General features: G+C 39.0%; 1 protein-coding gene across 1 annotated transcript in view; it reads left to right on the top strand.

Annotated features, from left to right (window-relative positions):
* Positions 1-4,168: 4,168 nt before the first annotated feature.
* Positions 4,169-22,800, top strand: part of LOC125315890 (protein ACCELERATED CELL DEATH 6-like) — a 46,028-nt gene continuing 27,396 nt past the window's right edge. Inside the window, exons 1-2 of the mRNA XM_048282001.1 lie at positions 4,169-4,471; positions 16,465-16,469. Coding sequence (XP_048137958.1) covers positions 4,250-4,471; positions 16,465-16,469 — 227 coding nt within the window. The 5' untranslated portion in view covers positions 4,169-4,249. The remainder of the gene's footprint in view (positions 4,472-16,464; positions 16,470-22,800) is intronic.

The raw sequence follows: 22,800 nt of genomic DNA, 5'->3' as shown, positions 1-22,800 counted from the left end.
ATTCATCAGAAACCACAAGGATTAATGAAGGATAACAAAATAGGGACAATTGGCCAAAAAGCCCTAAACCTAATGCACTAATGCCAATTCAGCTCTCAATTTTTAAATTTGAAAAATTTAGTCGTAAGCCCTTTAACGATTTGCAAATGTAGTCTTTCCAATCAATTTTGGCCTAAGATTATTGACATGGATGCTTGTCCTACGCGGCATGACCGACAATGATGTGCATGATTTTTGCAATTTTTTGTTTAAATTTAAAAAAAAAATTGTAACTTTTTTCTTTTTATTCACCTTTTGTTATCCAGGAATGGCCAATGGCAGTTGCCGGCCTTATGGGAAGATGAACAGTCGAAAAAAGAAGAACAAAGAAATATGATTAATGGGCGATTGAGTATGATTAACTTGCATCATATGAATATCTCTTCACCCTAGTAAAATTCGAAAAAAAAATTATCTAAAACATTGGGACAGAAGGCTCTTATAGTATGAAGCTATTTTATGCATGAAACGACCTAGGCAACAAGCTGAACTTGATGCGGATGCCTGGCTCCATCAAAGTCCATCACTACTTTTCTATTCAAGAAGGAGAGAATAATAAGAGGAGATGCCGAGGTGCACTGAAAGAAATAAAAATTCGATGCTCCACGGGACGGCAACTGTTTTGTTGGAATCTCTTTCTATATTGAACAATTTAAGATTGATGAAAAAGTTCACATAGTCTCTGTAGTGAACTTTAAGGTACTAACATATAGAAAGAATCTTTTCCTGTGTGCAGGAGAACACAAATTACTATTGATAAAGTCATTTGCTTCTAGTGGCAGCAATTCCAGGCACAGGCTTATATAAGGATGTAAAATCACTTGCGGCATATAATGTAGTCTAGTTTGAGAGATTAGAAGAATCATTTCTTAGACCAAAATTGGAGCCAATTGCGATCTGAACACACAGAAGATGAAAGTATGGATCCCGTGCTGCATGCATATCGCCGCATAAAAAAGGTAACGTCTACAAATTCATCGGTGCCTGGAAGATGAATGTGACAAACTAGGTAATATGATTGCATAAATTTATATTTTTTCCTACACTTTCCTAGAAATGCATATCTAATAAAAATCTGTAAAATAAAAAGAGCACTTAAATGGGTCGCCTGACCACTCGTTTTTTTTTTAATCTCTATTTGCTTCTTTCTATTAATAATTTGTTCATGGTTACAAAGATCTGGCCAGATAAGCATCCTAGAGAGAGTAGGTTTGCCTTCGACCCATTTTTTTTTTTTTTTTTTTTTTTGTCTTTTTGGTCGAAACCTTCGACCCAATTGTCAAGTTTAATTTTTGTCATTTTTTCAGAAGTATTAATGTCAATCAAGCGAAATTTCTTTTTTACCCTTTGTTATCCTAACAAATGCATCTTGAAGGACCGAAATTAACAGAATCCGAGATATAGAGGGGTTTACTCGTGAAACTTGATCTAACTTAATAAATCAAAGTTTTTTTTTTTTCCTTTTTTGGATTTTTCCCTTGTTTTGAATATCATCAAGAATATTGCTTCAAAATGAGAACCGTCATGTAAATTAATAAAACATTTGATTGTGAATTTATTAGAATGGCAAAAGTTGGAAGACTAGTACTACAGTGCTCCTAACTCTAACAAGACTGGCTGAAGACAAACGATATTTGGGAAAGAGGCGGCAAAATTAAATTGGTTGAGAATTGGGATTGACTAATCAATTTCTTCAATGTGATTCACGTGAATTTCTCCATATCTAAGAAACATCGGCCCCATTGCATGAGAGATCATTGAGGATGGGGAGTATCGATTTGAAAGAATTCCTTTAGTTTCCTAAGGTTCCATAATTATTCCCGGCTTTAGATAATTTTTTCTCAAATCGTTGATCAGTAATTTAAGGTCAAAGCTCCTTTTTACGGTTGTCTCGACATTATTCGAAGTGAGTCTATAATATTTTTTGGATTGACTGAGAGAGTACATAATAGAGTCGTTTTATTGACGATGGAAATGAACGGAGTTTTTAATCATATGGTGTAGAAATAAAGTTGAAACTTGTGTTCATTGAACAGCATGGTTCTATTTGACTACGACTGCGCAGCAACTCCTCGGGCGGATCACTAGTCGACTGCGGGTCTTTAATCGAAGACATTGGCTCCCGCAGTCCGAAATGAAGCATCATGGTATAAACATGGAAGGAAGTGTAACAAGGGCGACCCCACAGGAAAGGCTTGAAGCCTTGAAGGCGAAATACTTCCCGACTCCAGAAAGACAACAACAGCTCAGAGATGGTGATCTGAACAAAATTATGAATCGTGACCTATACAAAGCCACGCAAGAAGGGGGCGTCGAGAAATTTATGGATGCATTGGAAAAGGTGTGTGAGTCGAGGAAAGTAGCTTTGTCGCTAATCTTCGACCAAGTCACCCCGTCCGGGAATTCATTGCTTCACGTAGCAGCAAGCTCTGGGAGTGAAGATGTGGTGGAGCTCATTCTCATTCATTACCCTGACCTCGTGACCAAGAGAAACTCCTCAAAGGATACTCCGCTCCATGTTGCCGTTCAAACTGGAAGTTTAGAGGTGACAAGAAAGCTCATGCGGCTGAGAAGAGACCCGGAAATTATGTACTGCGAGAACAAGGATAGCAAATCTCCGTTGTATCTGGCAGCCGAAACCGAGTACTCGGAGATTCTTCGGCTTCTCTTGGAAGCTTGTGCTCGGGATGAAGCTTACGACGTCAAGATACAGGGCATGTCACCAGTTCTTGCCGCACTTGGGATATGGGATTCAGGTAATGGGTACTTTTATGTGTAGTTGTCTAGTCCATAGACGCATAGATGTAAGCAAAATTGCACTGCTTTTTGCTCTCTCTTTTCAGAAATTCATATTCGTCCAAATTTGGAGAAAAAGGTTGACAATAGCTTTTGGTAACAGCAACAGTTATTTAACGAGTAAATTGCTATGGCCTACAACGGCAGATATACTGGAAGAAATAATAGATCGGCTTCCGAAGTTACTCCACGTGCGCGGTGAAGACGGGGGAACACCACTCCACTCTGCAGCATCGTTTGGAAATTATGGGGCAGTGCGGCGGCTGCTGGAGAGGTGTCCAGATCTCGCCCTTCAAACGGACAAAAACGGCTCCTACCCGATTCACATCGCTTGCCAAGGCAGGGGCAGCTGGTTTATGGTCAACCAACTAGCACAGGCCACGTGGCCCGACCTGGCAGAGATAAAAAACAATAAGGGTCAGAATATTCTTCACGTTGCTGCCAAGGCCATCAAAATGGTCCTGTGGCGATTTCGGGCAAGAGTGATCCAAAAAATCAGGATATCAACGAACAAATCTTCAATTAAAATTATACAAACATAAACCGAACCGGAGTTTAACTCACGGAAAGGTCTAGAAAGTATAATTTTTACAAACGAACCAACATAAACAGACTTCGACGGAGTTTGACTAGATGATGAAGCCTAAAGATGATTTGACATTAAATCAGAGTTTAACTCAACGACGAGAATTTGAATGTTACAACTAAGATTATAGTTGTGTGTCATCTAGAATTATCGTTGCTCTTAACTTTTAACTCTTCATATTGAGAAAGAGCTATCAGAACGCCTAAGGAAATGAGTGTATGCTGAGTAAATGCCCAGATCTCGCCCTTCAAACGGACAAAAACGGCTCCTACCCGGTTCACATCGCTTGCCAAGGCAGAAGCCACTGGACAGTCGACCAATTAATGAGAAGCACGTGGCCCAAGCTGGCAGAGATGAAAAACAGTAAGGTTCAGAATATTCTTCACGTTGCTGCCAAGGCCGGGAACAACAGAGCGGTGAGATGCATGCTCGAGCTATGCGGTGAGGAATGCATCTAGAAGCTGGTGAATTCAAAAGATGTCGGTGGAAAAACACCCTTCCATTTGGTATCGATGCACAACCATTGCCAAGTTATGCTCTCTTTGACAAGCAACCCAACTCCTGACGTGGAGCTTCGGAACAATGACAACCTGACCGCCCTGGATGTGGCCATGGAATCCGAGAGCTTGTCCGTGGAAGATTCATCGGTAGCTGTGTTTCCTGTTAACTGAATCCACTGTGCTCATGGTTGAATTCTCTGATTTTTGTTTGCAGTTACTCGGACGTGCATTTTTGACTGTCGCTGGTGTACCACGAAGCAAAGGTTGAGACGAATGCCCACCAAGAGAACAAAGTTCCAACGCAAGCAAGTCATCCCGCACCGAATGGATGAAGGACCAAGTTAACACTCGACTACTAGTGGCCACGGTTGTGGCCACCGTCACGCTTGCTGCTGGCTTCACCTTTCCCGGTGGTTATAATGCTTCTCCTGATCAGTACCCCGAAACGGCGACCATATTACACCACAGAGTGTTTCAGCTTTTCGTAATTTTCGACATGTTGGCCATGTACAGCTCCATCCTTGCGGTCGTAGTCCTCCTCTGGGGTCACGTCACCGATTTGTACGTTGTGGAACTAGCTTACATCTCTATGGGGCCATTATTGTTGATGGCTCTAACCGGGATGACGGTGACTTCTATGGCAGCCATAATCATAGCAGTGAGAAATCTCACTTGGCTCGCGTTCCTGGTTCTGTACATCGCACTTGGTTTCCTCGGGATGTTCATAATGGTTTCAGCCGCCTTGGTATTCCCATTCTCCAGGACTGCTATGCTTATCGTGTTCCTCTACTATATGGTTGTAACTTTCCGGAGGTATGCAGTACGGCGGTTGAAGTACATAAAATGGAGTCAGTTTTGCAAAAATTAGAGGATATTTAATTCTGTCTTTAATTATCATAAAACAGCTGTACCTCTTATAATAAATAAATCATGGACCATTAGTAGATGTTTCCCCGTTCCTTTTTTGTTGAGCAATACTATGTATATATTTTTACAATGTCGTGACGTGTAGTAGGAGCCAATTACATGCTCTCAAATACTAGTCGAGGCATCATAGACAAGGGCGGGGGAACAAGCATAGCTAAGAACTACCCGCGGCAAAGAAGTTAGAAAGCCATTGCCGATTTCAACATTCGTTTGTTTGCTCGTAGATCCTATAGTTTTAGGGGTGGAGGTCATGGCAGTTTCAGTTGATTTGCCAGTACAAATTGTGTGATGGCAACCTTAATTGTTTTTTTTTTTAATCAGAAGGAAAATTTCATTGAGAAAGTTGAAGCATACATGGGTGAAAATTTCAGAGCATAAGAGAGCCCTTAAGGCTTGAGGAGGTTACAAAGTCCAATTTGGGGTTAGAAGCATTTTTCTTTGAGCCTTTACAACGCAATCAGCGATCCGCTTTTCTTGGGTCGATGTTGATTTGGAGTGTGAGCTGTTTTGATGGCTTCCATGACCGGGGCGGGTTTGCCTAGAGCATGACATGACTCTTTGTTGTTGCCGTTCATCTCTTGATATTCTTGTACGGATTGATATAGTGTTCGATGTTTATAAAACTATGGATCTAAATTTATTGAACATTGGATTTGACAATAGGGCCAATTTGATTTACAATTCTTAAATGGTCAATGAGTTTGAAGTAGGCTATTCTAAGTCAGAGCAAACCTAATTGGGAGTTGGAATTGCACTTTTCTTAGTAATATAGGTTTAGCTTAGGGATTAGTTGGGGAGCACGCTGACTTTGGGTTCCTGGAGCACCCAATATTTTCTGCTCCCTTAACTTGCTCTCCACGAATTTTAGACAAATGAAGAAATCACGAAACCGAAGCATCAACTGGAAAGGGATTCTGTCTCGCTCTTCTCTCTTCTTCCACCATCGATCGCATCATGGCAATGTTGCGAAAACCTTTCCATGGATGGAGGATCAACCAAGAAATCCAGAACTTGACAGCCATTCCCACGCCTTGACCCGTTTCGGGAATCGCCCGGCTCGCCCACTCGGCCCACTCCACTCACCTCGCTCTCTCCTCTCACCCCCTCTCTTCTCCTACTGCCAGAAGAACCTCCCACCCACGTCTCACTTTCGTTTTGCCCGCCAAGCCACCAGATTTCCTCTCTCTACCGGCTCCTTCGCGACCGGCTTCTCTGCCGCCGCGTACTACTTTCGTGCGCCCAATCCCGACCCTAATGCCCCCGACGGCTTCACCCATGTCGAGGATCCGAACTCCAATGTGAAGAGCCTGAGAGAGAGCTCCGTTGGAGTCGATGACTGGAGGGAGGACGACGGCGAGGGATTCGATCGCAGAAGGACGCTACCCTAGGGACTCTCCAGTATTGTGGTGGTCCTCACGTTCATGTCCAAGGACGGCACGTGCGACGTGTTCCTGCTCGGTCATGTGAGTATTGTGAAGGTTTAAGCTCTAAATTTTGGATTTGGAATGAATTGGGAGAGGAAAATGATGGGAAATTGGAATGAAGCTTGGAAATTTGAGTTCTTGCATTTGGGCTTGATGATCTGTTTGGTTGCCCACAAAATGTGGCGGTGAAATCGAATCGTTTTATTTAACCTTAATTTGTCGGAGCAATATGCGTTTAATGTTACTGTGATGCCTTTCATGCCGAAAGCATTGGTTGCAATGGCTTTGATTGCAGGGATTATGTAGAGAAGAAGTACCCGTCATCAGTTGGTCTAAACCAAAGGTGTTATCCTATTCCTGCTAATTGAGGATGGATCACGTCCCGGGGGTTTCGCTTGCATTTGTGCATTGTTTTATGCTTCGTGTGGGTTTTTGTTTGCATTGTGCAATTTTTATGCTTCCTGGGGCTTCATTGGTTGCTGTTTGTTTGAGTGCCGGAGCCATATTTGCATTTATGGAAGGTTGATGTGGATATGTTTGAATAGCTGATGTCGAATTCAAAGGTGTGCCTGATAAAAGGTTTATCATAGTCCTTGGGCTTGTTTCTTTTCCATTTTATTCTCACAAAACTGCATGGGAGGCTTCATTGGCTCAGTGTTCCTCCCCCAAGCAAAAAGTTTGGTGACCTGCACAAGCATTGGCGAATTAGTGGATGATGATAGTTTTTAATGGGTTGTGTGATACTTGTTTTGTTTTGACTCTAGAACTGCCTTCACAATATCTTACCTTCTTGTCCCATAGATTCTCTAGCTTAATGCTGTAATCCTAATTCACAACTTGTCACTTTTCCTTCTGAAGAAGCACCAGAATATCGATTATTATACTCGAGGAGAAGAGTATTCTGACATTTGTTTTGTGTCATGGAAGTGGATGTCTTCAGTGTACATTAAATGATCTTTTGATCAGTATCATTTGATACTAATCTAAACGATTAATTTGATTTTATATGGGTGGTTTCTAATGGTCAATCCAACCGGTATCCTTTACAACAGGGCATGTGTCAAGGCAATTGTTCCTGAGCGAGATCAGTGAGCATTCTCGTCATTTTTCAAGGCTTGTGTAATAATAGATCTGGCCTCTGTTGAAGATGACACTCCATTTTTCATCTGGCAACTTAAATGATAGCCCTTCCATTTTGGGCTCCCCACTTAGCATTACGGCCAGCCTTTGCCACTATACATCACAAGCCCATCTCAACACCAGAAGCAAAAGCACAACGGAAAACGACTGACGCCTTAACTACTACGTTGGGGCGGCCGAAGTGGACGAGCATGAATATAGTAGTTAAAAACTTCTCCTTCTTCCTTTATTTTTCTTTTTTGGGTGCTTTGAATGATAAAAGTGGTAAATGCTTCCTACTAACTAAAAAATTCAGCATTATCATTTTCCATTACCTGTTCATATTAACCTCCAACCATGTCAAAACATCCCGAAAGAAAACAAAATTCTCCTCAAATCCTTGTCTGTGTTAGGAGCTTGATAGTAGTCATCAAAACAGATTAGTTTTTCTCCTCTCTCTCAAACATGAGTCCACGCCCGATCGCTGGTGAACCCAAGGAAGAGCTCGTCGAATAGAATAAGATCAAACATTGTGACGGCTTCTGCGACCGCCGCATCAAGAAGACAATAATGAGGCAACAAGCTCGCACGTGTGTGCATGAACAAGAGGCCGAGGAAGGGCAGAGGCCTGTGCTCCTCCTGCAACGGCATCATCGTGGACAAGCTAGAAACCCTCAATGACCTCATTTCAGTCACCAGGAACGGCCATGACACCGTCGCCACAGGCAAGCTGTTTTGAGAAACGGCAGATTACAATCCTCCCGTTGAGGACCCTAGTCATCATCCTCCAGAAGCTGATTTGTTTCTATGGATCGACCAATCTCCTGAGAAACAACGCAAAATCAATAATGCTTCTTCTGCGTTGTAGTCTTTAGTCTCCACCACAAAACAAGAACGTGACAACCTTCAGATTAAATTCCGACGGCTGTGCTCTCACACTGTTGGTCGTTTGTTCTATCACGCCCACTTGTATTTCTCTTCGACATGTAGTGGATGGGAGGGAGGGAGCTCCTTTGCCAGGAGCGAGATAAGATTTCCCCTGAGCAGAGGGAGACAAAGTCCACTCACGGACCTTTGAGAAAATGACTCAACTTCATGCCCTTATTTGGAATTTCTCATATTATTTGGATATATACTAAATCATTAAAGTAACCATCTCCTATCTCTCTTCCCCCTCACTGTCTGGACAACAAAAGTACAAAAAACAAAGCAGACTTGTAAGCTGCGATTTTAATTCTTATGCGGCAATCAAGAATAACACATATATATGCGAATCAAAAATTCATAAAATAAAAGAATTCATGCACCTTGTTTCGAATTCATCGATCTTGATGTGAAATTACGATGATCCGATGTGAAAGGGCTTCTCATCTATGAATCCCTTTTATCGCTAACCTCAATGAGACAACCCCTCACGTATCGCTTTTGACAACCCTTTATGTGAGGTTATGTGGACATCAAGGTTTAGAGGAGAGACTTAAGCTCTATTTAGAGAGATTGTGATCTATCCCTTCATTATAGATAAGGTTTATTTTGGCCCACACTATCCAAATCCATATTAGACTAAATGGAAAACTATATATATCTTTTCTTTATTAGACCAATTAATATTTACAATAACAATTAATAAAGCTCATATAATAATATATTCTAACAAGACTCTGTCGAGGGAGGGGAAAATTATCAAAAAAGTCTTAAGCCTATTGCAATTTAGCCAATTCAGTCCTAAACCTTTTTTTTTTTGTTGATTCAATCCTAAACCTTTTGCAATTGTGTCATTTCAGTCCATCCGGAAAATTTTGGCCGGCCGGCGCCGACATGGAGGCCTGCCGGCCGACAACATAATATTTTAATATTTTTTTGAATATATATATTTTTATAATTTTTATGTTTTTTTCTTTTTCCCTTTTTTTTTCTACCCCCTCCCCATCTCCAATGGGTCGCCAAAGTCCGACTACCAACCCGAGGCGCGGCCGGAGAGGCCTTGCCTAGCCATGGCGGGGGCTAACCTCACCGTCGCAAGGTGAGGCAATGACGAAAGTTTCCATTTGCATCTGCATGCAATCTTCTACCCTCAGGAGCTCTTGGTATTCCTCGAAGATCTCCTTCAACATGCTATTGTTCTCTTCCTTGGTGGGTATCATGCCCAAATTTGGGCAGGCGGCTCCACCTCACTCGGCCATGGCGTGGCTCGACCTCATCGGCCCAGATCCGGGCTTGCAAGGTCAAGCCTCGCCCGACCATGGCGGGGCTCGACCTCACCGTTGCTTCTTCGCCCGGCGACGGCGAGGTCAAGCCCCACCATGCCGGGCGAGGTGCGGCCTCTCCGGCAACGCCTCGGCCGGTTGCTTGGACTATGGCGATTGACCGGAGGTGGGGAGGGGAGGGTAATAAAGAAAAAGAAAAAAACATAAAAAACATTTTAAAAAATCATAAAAATAAAAAAATATTCATTCGTCGGCTAGCTAGCGACCACGTCAGCGTCGGCCGACTAAATTTGACCAGATGGATTGAAATGTCACAATTACAAAAGGTTTAGGACTGAATCGGCCAAAAAAAAAAGTTTAGAACTGAATTAGCAGAATTGGAATAGGTTTAGGATTTTTTTGGTAATTTTCCTGTCGAGAGAGGCCCTTCGAAATCTAGGGCATGATCAAGCTAGCAAGACTTGGTGGAAATAATGAACGTATGATGATAAGTTGATGATGTCTTCTGTTAGGGCTCGGATTCTATTTATTATTATTGACGAATTCGATTCCTGAGACGACGTTTGGAAATGGTCTTTCTGCAGTTGTAAGTTCTAACTGCTGATGTTTGGCGAGTTTAGGTTGAGGTACGATTTTGTCACTAGAGCTGTCGAAGAAGCAAATCTAGCAAATCCAATTATCAAATCCTTCAGCAGGAAATTTTTTTCATTGAACGGAAGACCCACAAGGTGGATAGACATAATCGACTTTCTTTAACGTTTGAAACCTTTTCCTCAATTTCCTTGAGAGCAAACTAAAGGTTCAGTCCTCGAGTCGAGACCCTCTTTTAAATGTTCCACTCGGCCTGAAGCTTCGAGAAGCCAATGCTTATGTGTGGTTCCGCTCGGTCCTTGCATAAAATGGGAGTGAGATCCTGCATCTTCCTGATAAGCCATCAAATGGATCATGCATGGATTCGCAGTCATCTAGTACGTGACAAGAGGATAATGCAATTGCACAGGTGGATTCATTATGAAAGAATGCCTATGGAGTCAATCAAGGGGCAATACCTTGTCAGGATGGAATATGCAGAATTGTCATTGCGCCATTTGAACCCTTGACCAATGCAGCAGGTACCTGGAAACAAAGAACACCAAATGGCATTTGGAGGAGAAGAAGAACTACGAATTCAATAAGAAAGATAATGAAAATTGGTGTTATTGGTGTCGTCAAGTTGCTTGGTTACTCTCGTCAGAGTAAGCTATCATGGGAATGAGCTGGCGTTCCAGAACTTCCTCCATTTTCAGACATTAATTCAGTAAGATGCGAGCGAGATTATAGTCATTAATTAGAACACCCTCCAAGAACAGGTCGCAACATATTCAATCAAAAGATGATAGAAGATGAATGTCTGTGCCCGAGTCTCTTTTTTTTCATTCATAAAAGAATCAAACTGGCCGATTCTTGAGGCAGAAGCTGGTTCCTTGACAATTTTGCTTGCTGGTAAACAAACAATTTCTGTTGAAAATCAAGTCCAGCACATATGTAATAAAGAAGCCCAATGAATAAACACACTTTCTTTGAGAACCCCACCCCCCCCCCACACCAAAAAAAGGAAGAATAAACACATTTTCAGATGTTCTATGCGCCAGATAGCATCAGATCCTAAGTTTAAACCTATCAACATATTGAGTTGGACTCACGTCCACTCAAAAACTTAAGCCAATGAGTTATGGGCCCATTATGATATATTAACTGCAGAACACTACATTAATTTTCCAATATGAGAGTTTTCTAACACAATTCACGAGTACATCATAACAAGAACTTTTGCTCACTTATTGGTTTTCCACCACTCTGCAGTTCAAGATAAATATCGTGAGGAGAAATCAAATTTAGATTGATAAAAAAAGATAGAAAAGAGATCAAACATACTTTCCTCGCGATGCGTCCGGCAAGTTGAGATATCATAGAAAGACATCCTCGACATCGCAAAAAAGATGTTGTTTCAATAAGTTATGACGAAGAAGGAAACCAAGGATCATTAGATAAGAGAGAATTCACCAAATGAAAGAACTTTATGTTAACCGACCCGCCGCTATTGCCAAAAGCTAGCCAATCGGCCATTTGTGACCGACATTCGTGCCACACTGTGCCGATTTCTCGGAGGCCTTCTTGACAATCCCATGTGCTTACTATAGCTTACTGGCCGACCAGCATGAATATCGATCTCCGCACCGTCAGCTTCCTACGGCTCATGGCAACTCGAGCGAGAACCGGAGGAATGCGAATCAGTTAGGGAAAGATTTGGCTCTGGCTAAGTAAGAGTTCAGTGGAAGGATTAGATACGACAAGCTAATAGATGAGAATCCACAGGTGAGACGAAGACAAGAAGGTTGAATGAAGAAGATGAACCCATAAGAAAAATAGAAAAATATTAAAATATTATTTAAAATTGCCCCATCAGCGCCGGCCAATATCGACGTTAGGGCCGGCTACTCAAAATTGATCGCATGGATTGAATTGGCGCAACCGCAAAATATTTAGGACTGAATTGGCACAAAAAAGTTTAAAACTGAATTGGCAATAATACAAAAGATTTAGGACTGAATTGACAAAATTAAATATTATAAGACTAAATTGGAAAAAATGCATATGTTTAGAATATTTTTGACAATTTTTTCCCACTGTAGAGGTGTCGATATGGGTCCATGATCCATTTTGTTCTCATGTTTTATATAAATGAGTTGTATATGGGTTCCTAAGATTTTAAAGGGCCAAGTAAAAATGGGTCCAAAAAGTTTTGAAGCAGATGGATAAAAAATGAGTCACATAATTGAACCCATTTTCAGCCATGGCTTGCAATTTCTCAAGCACCATTTGTAAATGGGCCTCAACTATATTCGTCTATATTTTTCTTGGGTTGGGCTAGGCTTGGGTCAATGGGCCTCAAATGTACTAGTTTATATTTTTAATTTTCAATTTTTATAAGTAAATGAAAGAAAGGAACTCAAAATTAGAAAAATGCAAAAACTCTTCAAGCCTTTGCCTCCCACCACCAGACCTTCACCAACCGCCGCTGGTCTCTGCCGTCCATCGCCGCTGTTTGTCGAAAAAATAAAAAAAATTGACTTTTTTTTAAATTTAAAAATTAGAAAAATGCAAAAACTGTTCAAGCCGCCGCCGCCACCCTCCACCGATCGCTGGCGGAAAGAAAAATAAGAAAAATTGAAAAAAAAATTAATTTTTGATAATTTTTTTTGAAAAATAAAAAAGATTAAAAAGTGATAAATTAATTATGAATACATATAAAAAATATTTTAAAAAAATTGAAAAAAATCACTAGATTTGTATTGTATGAGTGTGTTTTAGAATATCATTTTGCTTAACAAATTATAAGAAATAAATATTGCATGATTTGGTTAAATATAAAAGTTTTTAAGTAATATGGATCGGGTCGAATATGTGTCGGGTTGAGTATGAGTCGTTAGAATTGTACAACATAAAAATGGGTCTAAGCGGATTAAACGGGTCAATGTGGGTTTGACCATATTCAACCCGATCCAAATCCAATCCTACCTACCTGGTTGACTCATCTATCCCACCGTAAGTGCTACATGGAAAATAATTTTCAAATGAGCAAGTTGGGCTGGTGGAAAACCGGGTGCCAAGGCCAGCACTTATTCTTTTAATTGACAAAGTGGATAAGTAAATGTTTTCAGAGTCCAGTTCGGGAGATTCCTACTTTGATTGTTTCAGATATTCCTGCCGTTAGGACTATGTATCTGACATTTATGGACATCATGAGATGATAATACTACCGATCTACTACTACGAAGAATAAACTGAGGATGAAGTCATTGTGTCCAAACTCAAGCAAACTTTATTAATACCAAAAAAACTTAGAAAATGCATCGAGTGTGGTAGCCTAAAGGTAACGGTATAGCATTGCCTTTAATGAGATATGGCAATGCCTTTACCGGTGTGCTGATCTCCCCTCCTCGCCATCTTATAGCAAATTTTAAGAAAAGTAAAATGATTAATGTTTTTTTTCTTTGGTCGGATAAAAATGAGTAATGTTACATGTACCAAGAATTCACCAAGAAATTTTCACTAAACAATGTGACAACTCGGATGGTTTATGTCATGTCATCAAGTATGCACAGTAAATGAAAACGATATTTAGGAAAATGAAAGAAAATACAAATTAGGGAAGGTTTAAAAAAGTTCTTTTTTTCTTATTCTATGTTCCATTTCTTTCGACTTAAGGAAACAATTCCAAGCTTCACCTATTCTACTAGAAGTAGAATTAAAGGGCGACAAAGTATGGCTAACTTTCGTCCTATGTGGAAGTCTGTCGGTACACATCTAGGGAAGGGCACCCACAATACGAGGATATTGTATTCACGACAGAGACAAAATAGGACGTGGGGTCTCCCCAAAATAAAGGAGACGCCAGGACCAGACGCAATTAGTCTCGAGCTAGTCCCACCTAATTCGTGGACGGACCCCGGCAACGAGCCAAAATTGTCGCAGAGGCCTCGCTCAATCAAAGTCAAGTTGGGAATGCGTTACTTAAAATAAACATGAACAGTAGGGTTAGATGAGAATCATTGAGGATCTACTATTTTCAATGATGCAGATTTTGGGGTGTATTTGAAAGGACTTTTACTTTTTATTTTTTAATTTATTTTAAATCTTGGGAGAGCATGTATTGTTGTTTAGAGCATGTCTCCAGAGATCCAAGAAAATCCTCACTTATCTATACTTCATATAGCTTGCATGAGGCACGATAGAGTCCGTAAAAGGCTTCTCGTAAGACAAAATTCAGAAGATTCGCACGAAATTACTTCCTTAGTGTTAGTGTTATTGTTAAGTTTCAAATTGCTTTTTAGCATGGTGAAATGTTTTTCGAAACAGGCCAAAATACCCCATGTAGCTGTCAAGGCACCTAGTTGCACGCTAGTGGGCTCCCGGTCTCCTACAATTTGAATGTAACAAACCAAGTTGGAGAAGATGACAAAAAAGGTGGTCCAATGATCAACATGAGATTGATCATAGAAGGAAAGTGGACATTTTCGGGTCAAAACGAAAAAAAAAAAATGAGATTGAAGCATCCAATCTATAGAAATCGGTACACAACTTTGATGTTTACCTATCAACTTTTGTCGATGATATGTATCAACATAGTTTTTATTTAGCCACTGACGGCCCTCACCCAGGATCCGGCAAGCGTCGCTGGCCTCTAAACCCATAAAAGAAAAATGGGAAATAAAACATTAAAAAAAATTGAAAAAATATTAAAATATTATCACCACGTTAGCATTAGCGGTGCCATATAGGACAACAAACATTCACGTCAATAATTTTCGGGCAATAAGATTGAATCGGTAAAAGGTAAAAATATTTAGGAGTGAATCGGAAAACTTAAAAATTTAGAACTAAATTGGCAAAAGTGTGAAATGTTTAAGACTTTTTTTACAATTTTTCCGCTAATTTATTTAGGTAAATTTCATGGTACTCATACTTTGCCTTCTATTTAATGCTAAATTCTTAAATCTTCATAGAAAAAGAACTTATATACATTATTCAGAACTTGATATTTTTCTTTAATACTAACAAAAAAAATCACAAGTAAATTTATAACTGGATAAGCCCTTCCACAACACCCGTGGGCCTCATGATTGAATGCATGGTCCTAGTGAAGCCGGAACTAGGACATCACATGTCAAGTTGGTAAGAAATCCATGCATCCAACCATTCACTTTTCCTTTGTTCTTTCTTGAATTCTTTAATTAATCGTTTTATAACTATAAAATAAAGATCTTGTAGGTCAATAGTGTCCTTAATATTGATTAGCATGTATCTAAGTGAAGCATCGATGTTGTCGTGCAAACCCTGCTTAATCACAGTACTTTATCCTTCCTCTTAGCCTCAATCAATTGTATTGCTCGAATCTCTTTCTTTTAAGCAAGTAAAAATCAAATAAAAAGTTCACATCCTCTCCACCTTGGACTTTGAGGGACTAATATGTAGGAGAAATGTTTCTCTGGATGTAGGAGAACACAGGCTTAATGCCAGGCAGTGGCTCACAATGGATGTAATATGAAAAAAGTATTTAAATTAGTCGCCATACCACGTTTTAGTTCTTTTTCCAGTCCCTTCCGTCTAATAATAATATGATAAAGTAAGTAATTTAGTTACTCCAAACATGGCATCAATTTGTGCACAACTAAAAAGATCACGTCAGACAAGCATCCTAGAGGGAGTAGGGATACTTACTAAAAAGTCCTAAACTTACTATACGATTGTCAATTTAGTTCTAAACTTTTTCATTTGTCTAAATTAGTTTTAAACCTTTTGACAATTTTCTAATGTTGTCCTTCCGCAGCAATTTTGGATGAAAATCACTAATGTGGACAATTTTGGAATTTTTCTTAAAATTTTCTAAATTTTTATCAATTTTTTTCTGCTAAATTCGACATGGGGCGCGAAGCCCCTATTAGGCACAAGCAAGGGTCGCAACCCTCGCTAGATCTAGGCAAGGGCTACGACCCTCGCCAGCAGCCGACTAAGGCTCCGTAGCCTTTGCCCAGTTGTCGGGTGGCCACAATGGAAAAAATAGAAAGAAAATAATTAGTACATTTATTTAAAAATTCATAATTTTTTTTAAAAAAAATCTACTTCAGGGCCAATCATTGCATGTACGAGTCGGCCATATAGAACAGCCTGCGTCAACATCAGCTACAATCAATCAAATTAACCAGAATGATTGTATTGACAAATCGTCAAAATGTTTAAGGCTAAATTCATCAATTGAAAATTTTAGGACTAAAGTGGCATTTATATTATAAGTTCATGACATTTTTGGTAATTTTTCTGAAGAGAGTAGGTTTGCTTTTGAGACAATTGTCAAGTGTAATTATTGTCTTTGTTTTTTAGAAGCATGAGTGTCTACCAATATTCTTCTTTTCCCTTTTTTACCTGTCAAATGCAACTTCGAGAACCAAAATTAAAAGAAACTGACATGTTGAGGGGTTTACATGTATTAAGATCAGACAAAGGCCCATTCTTTCTAATTAGCTGAAATATCTTTACCGATTTATCTGTGACGGTAAAAATTTTGAAGGTTTTCATATGTGATACTTTAATTTTTTTATATTTGGGGAAGGCCATCTCTCAATGTAAAATCACCATTTCTCGATAAATCTATTCCAATGCAACAGAAAAGTTACATGAAAGTGAAAAAGATAATCGAGACCGCAATTGCTATAAAGCAAATACAAAATCTCAGTTAATTATTAAATAAAAAACTGAATATTCTCATGCAAATTTTCATCTTCATAAAAGCAATATATATATATATATATATATATATATATATATATATGTATATGAAAATTTTCCCCCTGTTGAATTTAATCAGGAACATTGCTTCATGCTAAGAGCTGTCATGTAATTAATTTCATGAAACATAATTTATTCGGACGGAAAAAAGTTGGTAGACTAGTAAATGGACATATACGGTGCTCTTACTCCCTACCTAACAAGAGGAAGATGAGTGATATTATGGGAAGAGAGGACAAAATTAAGTTAATTGAGAATTGAGAGTGACAAATCGATTTGTTCAGCGTGATTCACGTGAATTTTGCTATATCTAAGAGACATTGGCCCCACAGAGTAGGAGATCATTTATGTTGGGGTTTTCAGTAGTGAATTTATTTGGACGGAAAAAAGTTGGTAGACTAGTAAATGGACATATACGGCGCTCTTACTCCCTACCTAACAAGAGGAAGATGAGTGATATTATGGGAAGAGAGGACAAAATTAAGTTAGTTGAGAATTGAGAGTGACAAATCGATTTGTTCAGCGTGATTCACATGAATTTTGCTATGTATAAGAGACATTGGCCCCACAGAGTAGGAGATCATTTATGTTGGGGTTTCAGTAGTGAATTTATTCGGACAGAAAAAAGTTGGTAGACTAGTAAATGGACAAATACGGCGCTCTTACCCCCTTGCCTAACAAGAGGAAGATGAGTGATATTATGGGAAGAGAGGACAGAATTAAGTTAGTTGAGAATTGAGAGTGGCAAATGGATTTGTTCAGCGTGATTCACATGAATTTTGCTATATCTAAGAGACATTGGCCCCACAGAGTAGGAGATCATTTATGTTGGGGTTTTAGTAGATTCATTTTCATCAATTGGTGGATCACTTATTTAGGGTGAAGCTCCTCCTTATGATGGGTCAACATTATCCGAGGTGAGTCAATAATATTGTCTGAGTTGATCAAAAGGGTATTGAATATATTTTTTTATTGGCAAATTCACCATCGCATTTATAGCGCAACATCTGAGGGCCATATCTCAAATGGTAATTCTTTGCCGGGAAAGTTCACTATCCAAAACAGTAAACAGTAACATTTTTCCCCTCCAGTTTTTGAGATTCGCGGGTCTTCAATGAATGTCTATATTTCCAGGTATCTGTACTCGTATCCCTAAATTATTGAGTTGTAGAGAACTACTATAAGCATTGAGTTATAGTTAGCTTCAAGCAAAGAAATACGAGTAGCGATACGTGTACCAAGAGCTTACTAGGAAAAATTTTACTAAATGAAGCGGTGATTCGGGTGTCATGTGCCATGTCATCAAGTATGTGCACAATAAGCCATATCGATGCATAGAAAAAGTGTAAGAAAATGCAAATTGGCCAAAAGTAAAAAAGTTTCTATTCCCTTGTTCTACAAGCGTCATTTATTTTATTAGAAGTAGAATTAATGGGGGACTAAGGATGATTAACTTGCATCATATGGATGAATGTCTCTCTTGTGTGTAGCTGGCAAATTGGGGAAATTCATCTAAAACATTGCGACATAAGGCTCCTACAGTACGACGACATGTGATTCATGGAAAGATCTCCACATTTGGTTAGTCTCAATCCAGGCCCACCTAATTTGGAAGATATATTTCTTCTGTTCAGGAAAGGACCTAGGTAACAAGCTAAACCTGATGCAGAGGCATCGCTCAATCAAAGTTCATCACCTGTACTCCTCATTCAATGAAAGATAGAGAGAAAAATGGGATGTGGGGTCTCACTAGAAAATGGAGATGCAGAGATCAGACCCAATTAGTCTTGAGCAAGGCCATCCTCATTTGGAAGATATTTTTGCTAAATTATCTTGAGCTAGGTCACAGGTCACACCAGAAAAACGAGGACTCAAATTAGTCCCCGGGCCATTTTTGTTTATTTGTTATTTTTCAGTTGCTTCTGTCAAGTGATAACAGGATAGAGTAAGTTAATAACTCGAAAGATGACTTCACTTTGTTCCTGACTACAAAGATCGGGCCAGATAAGCATCCTAGAGGGTGTCTCGCTATCTTCCCAATGAAAAATCACCTTTTCTTAAGTATTAATGTCAATCAAGTGAAAGAAAAGATTGCTTTTGACACAATTGTCAGGTGTAATTCTTGCCTTTCTTTCATAAGTATTAATGTCAATCAAGTGTAAATTCCTTTTTTTTTTATACATTTGTCCTATCAAATGCAGCTTTTAGAACCAAAATTGACAGAACCTGAGAAATTGAGGGGTTTACTTTACTTGTATTAAGACCAAACAAAGGCCTAAATCTTTCTAATTAGCTAAGATATATTTTCCAATCTTTCTATCGCTAGATATAGTATGAAGGATTCTACGTGCCCTGCTTCATTTATTTATTTTCGGGTGAGGTGGGGTGGGGATGTCTCACTATCTCCCAAATAAAAATCACCTTTTCTGATAGATTGATTCCAATGCAATAGAAAAGGTACATGAAAGGAAAACAAATCAAGGCTGCAACTGCTATAGATCTGATTAAAGACCAATAGGTACTTTCACATATCGTGATACAAGTATGTGATGTCCTTTTGAGTATAAGTAAAGGTGACGAAATGGATCTACAATCAATATTTTAACTAATATATAATGATGCAGGTCATAAAAGATTTAAAAACAAGCTTAAATGGGTCATAAATATATTACCTAACAAGCTTAAGTGGATCATAAGTATGTCATTTTCTAATTTATTTCTTATTTTTTATTATTTATTATTTTATTGCGTTTTATTTTTTCTTTTTCTACAAAATTCGGCTAGGGCTACGGATGAGGGCCGCGAAGCCCTTGTCGGTAGGGAGCGAGGGTAGCAGCCCTCACCCAGACGGCCTTGGAGAGCGCTGCAAAGCCCTCATCGGCATCAAGCGAGGATCCTATCATTGCCCGGTAGTAGACCTGTCAAATGGGTGAAATAATATTGTTACCCTTTTTACCACCAACAAAGAAAAAAAAAATGAGGGTGAAGTCACTGTGTCCAAACTCTGAGCAAACTTCATTTGTACCTAAAAGGCTTAGCCAATTCATCTAAGTGTGTAAAAAGCTAGTGATAAAAGTATAACACTTTCTTGCATGAGGTTGCAAGTTTTAGTCATGTTAGTGAGACTCGTACATTAATCAATGAACTGAGTAACTATGAGTCAAATCAAGTATTTTGTGATGGGCGTGGGTTCCAATGGCTAGAGGAGATAGCCACGCTGATCTTCCCCCTCACCATCTTACCAATAAAAAAGAAGTTTAGCACTTGTGTAAGTAGTGAGTTATAGCCTATTTCGAGCAAAGTAAAATGAGTAATGCTATATGTATTAAGAGTTTACTAACAAATTTTTACTAAATGATGTGACAACTCGTGTGGATTATGCCATATTATTGAGTGCATGTGTAACAAGCAATGATGAACTAGAATGAGTATGGTTAACTTGCATCACACGAATGTCTCTTTTGTATCCAGCTAGTAAAATTGGTGAAAATTTGTCTAAAACGTTGCTACCGAGGGCTCCTATGGCACGAGCATATTTATGCATGGAAATACCGAGTACAATTGGGAGAGAAAATTGCGGGGACCGGACCCGATTAGTCTCGAGCTAACCCCACCTCTTTCGGAATCGGAAGATATTTTTGCTCATGAAAGGACCTAGGGCAACGGAGCGGAACTTGAAGTAGATGCCTCGCTCAATCGAAGTCCACCACCTGTGCTCTAACATTCAATGCAACAAGAGACAAGATACTTCTAAGAGTTACGATATGAACCACTTCACTTGTCACCCCTTTGGAAATCAGTCCGTTCCACCCGAAAAACGAGTACTTAAATTATCTCGAGAGTCTCACCAGAAAAACGAATACTTAAATTAGTTCCTGAATAACCATCCTAGAGGTGGTAGGTTTGCTTTTGACGTGACCGTCAAGTGTAAGTTCAAGTCCTGTTGTGAGGGTTGTATACTTATTAGTAAACTGAATAGTTATGAGCAAAATCGAACATTCTATAATGATTGTGGATTACCAACGATTAGAGGAGATAACTAAAAACTACTATAAACATGAGTTCAAGAAAAGTAAAATGAATAATGTTATATGTGCTAAGAGTTTATTAATAATTTTTACTAAATGATGTGGCAACTCCAGTAAGTTATGCCATGTTATTTAGTGTTTATATAACAAGCAATGATGGTACATGGCAATAAAAAGGAAAAAAAAAACCAAATTGGGAAAGATTAAAAGCGTTTTTATTTTAATTCTCTGAGCTTCACTTTTTCTTGTTTTACTCAGCTAGTAAAATTGGTGAAAAATTGTCCAGAACATTTCAACAGAGGGCTCCTATGGCACGAGGATAATTATGCATGGAAAGGACCAAAAGATAAGGAGATGCCGGAGACCAGATGTCCGATCAATCTCTCGAGCGTACCCCCTTCAATATTTTTGTTCATGAAAAGATCTTGGGAGATATTTCTCATTCAAGGCAACATGTGGAGGCCTCGCCAATCGAGGTCCGTACCAGTACTCTGCCATTCAATGCAAGAAAGAGAGAATAGGAATAGGATGTGATAGGAACCATTCTCAACTTTCACACATCATCGGGAGTCGATATTTAAGTGTCACCCCTTTAGGATTAAAAATTCGGTGAATCTAATACGTTAATAATTGAATTTTCATTTTTCCATGACAGCAATCTTTTTTTTATTATGGCAAGTTCACCATAAAATTTATACTATGACAATCAAGAATTTTCATCTACTCTACGACAGGAATGGACTTTGGCATGTTTTCCATCTAGAAACGTGAAAGTAAAGCAAATTTTTATTAAAGCAATTTTTCATTTTAACGTCTTTAATCATAGCGTAACATTTGAATTTCATTTATCTAAAAGTTACGTATTTTCCTCTACTTTTCTTGTTCTTTCTCTTTGACGTGGGAAATCAATTCTTCATTTTTAATCTCTTTAATCACAGCGCAACATGCGAATTCCATTTATATCAAAAGTTACTTCTTTTCCTCTGCTTTTCTTGCTGAAGGTCACTTTTCCCTAAATAGTACCTTTTTCCTCTCCAGTTTTTGAGATTTGCGGGGTGTTCAATAGATGTCTAGATAGTTAGGCATCTATGCTCGAGGATCTCACTATAAAAACGATTGCTTAAATTAGTCCCTGCATAAGCTTCCTATAGGTAGTACGTTTGGTTATGACACGATTGGGAAAGTGTATGTTTAAACCTTGTCGCGAGACTCGTACACTTACTAGTGAATTGAGTAGTTATGAGCCAAATCGAATATTCTGTAATGGTTGTGAGTCCTCAACAGTTAGAGGAAATGGCTAAAAACTACTACAAGCATGAGCTCAAGAAAAGTAAAACGAGTAACACTACATGTGCTAAGAGTTTGCTAATACTTTTTACTAAATGATGTGGCAACTTGTGCAAGTTTTTCCTTATTATTTGGTGTTTGTATGAGAAGCGATGATTATACATAGCAATAAAAGAGAAAGAAAATGAAAATTGGGAAAGATTAAAAATGCTCTTTCTTTTTAATTCTCTAAGCTTCACTTATTCTACTAGAAGTAGAATTAAAGGGAGACTGAGTAATGAGTATGATTAACTCGCCTCATACGAATGTCTTTGATGTAGTCAGCTAATAAATTGGTGAAAAATTGGCCAAAACATTGCGGTAGAGGCCTCCTATGGCATGAGGATATTCATGCACGGAAAGACCCTCGAGTATAATTGGGAAAGAGAAGGAGATAATGAGGATCAGATATCGATCAGCCTCTCGAGCTATACCCACCTCATTCGGAATATATTTTCGTTCATGAAAAGACCCCAGGAGATATTTCTCATTCTAGGCAACAAGGCAAACTACACGTGAAAG

Source organism: Rhodamnia argentea, chromosome 7 (genome assembly GCF_020921035.1).
Source record: "Rhodamnia argentea isolate NSW1041297 chromosome 7, ASM2092103v1, whole genome shotgun sequence".
NCBI classification, from domain to species: domain Eukaryota; kingdom Viridiplantae; phylum Streptophyta; class Magnoliopsida; order Myrtales; family Myrtaceae; genus Rhodamnia; species Rhodamnia argentea.
Note: the sequence above shows the minus strand (reverse complement) of the source record. Positions and strands in the feature narration are given on the sequence as shown.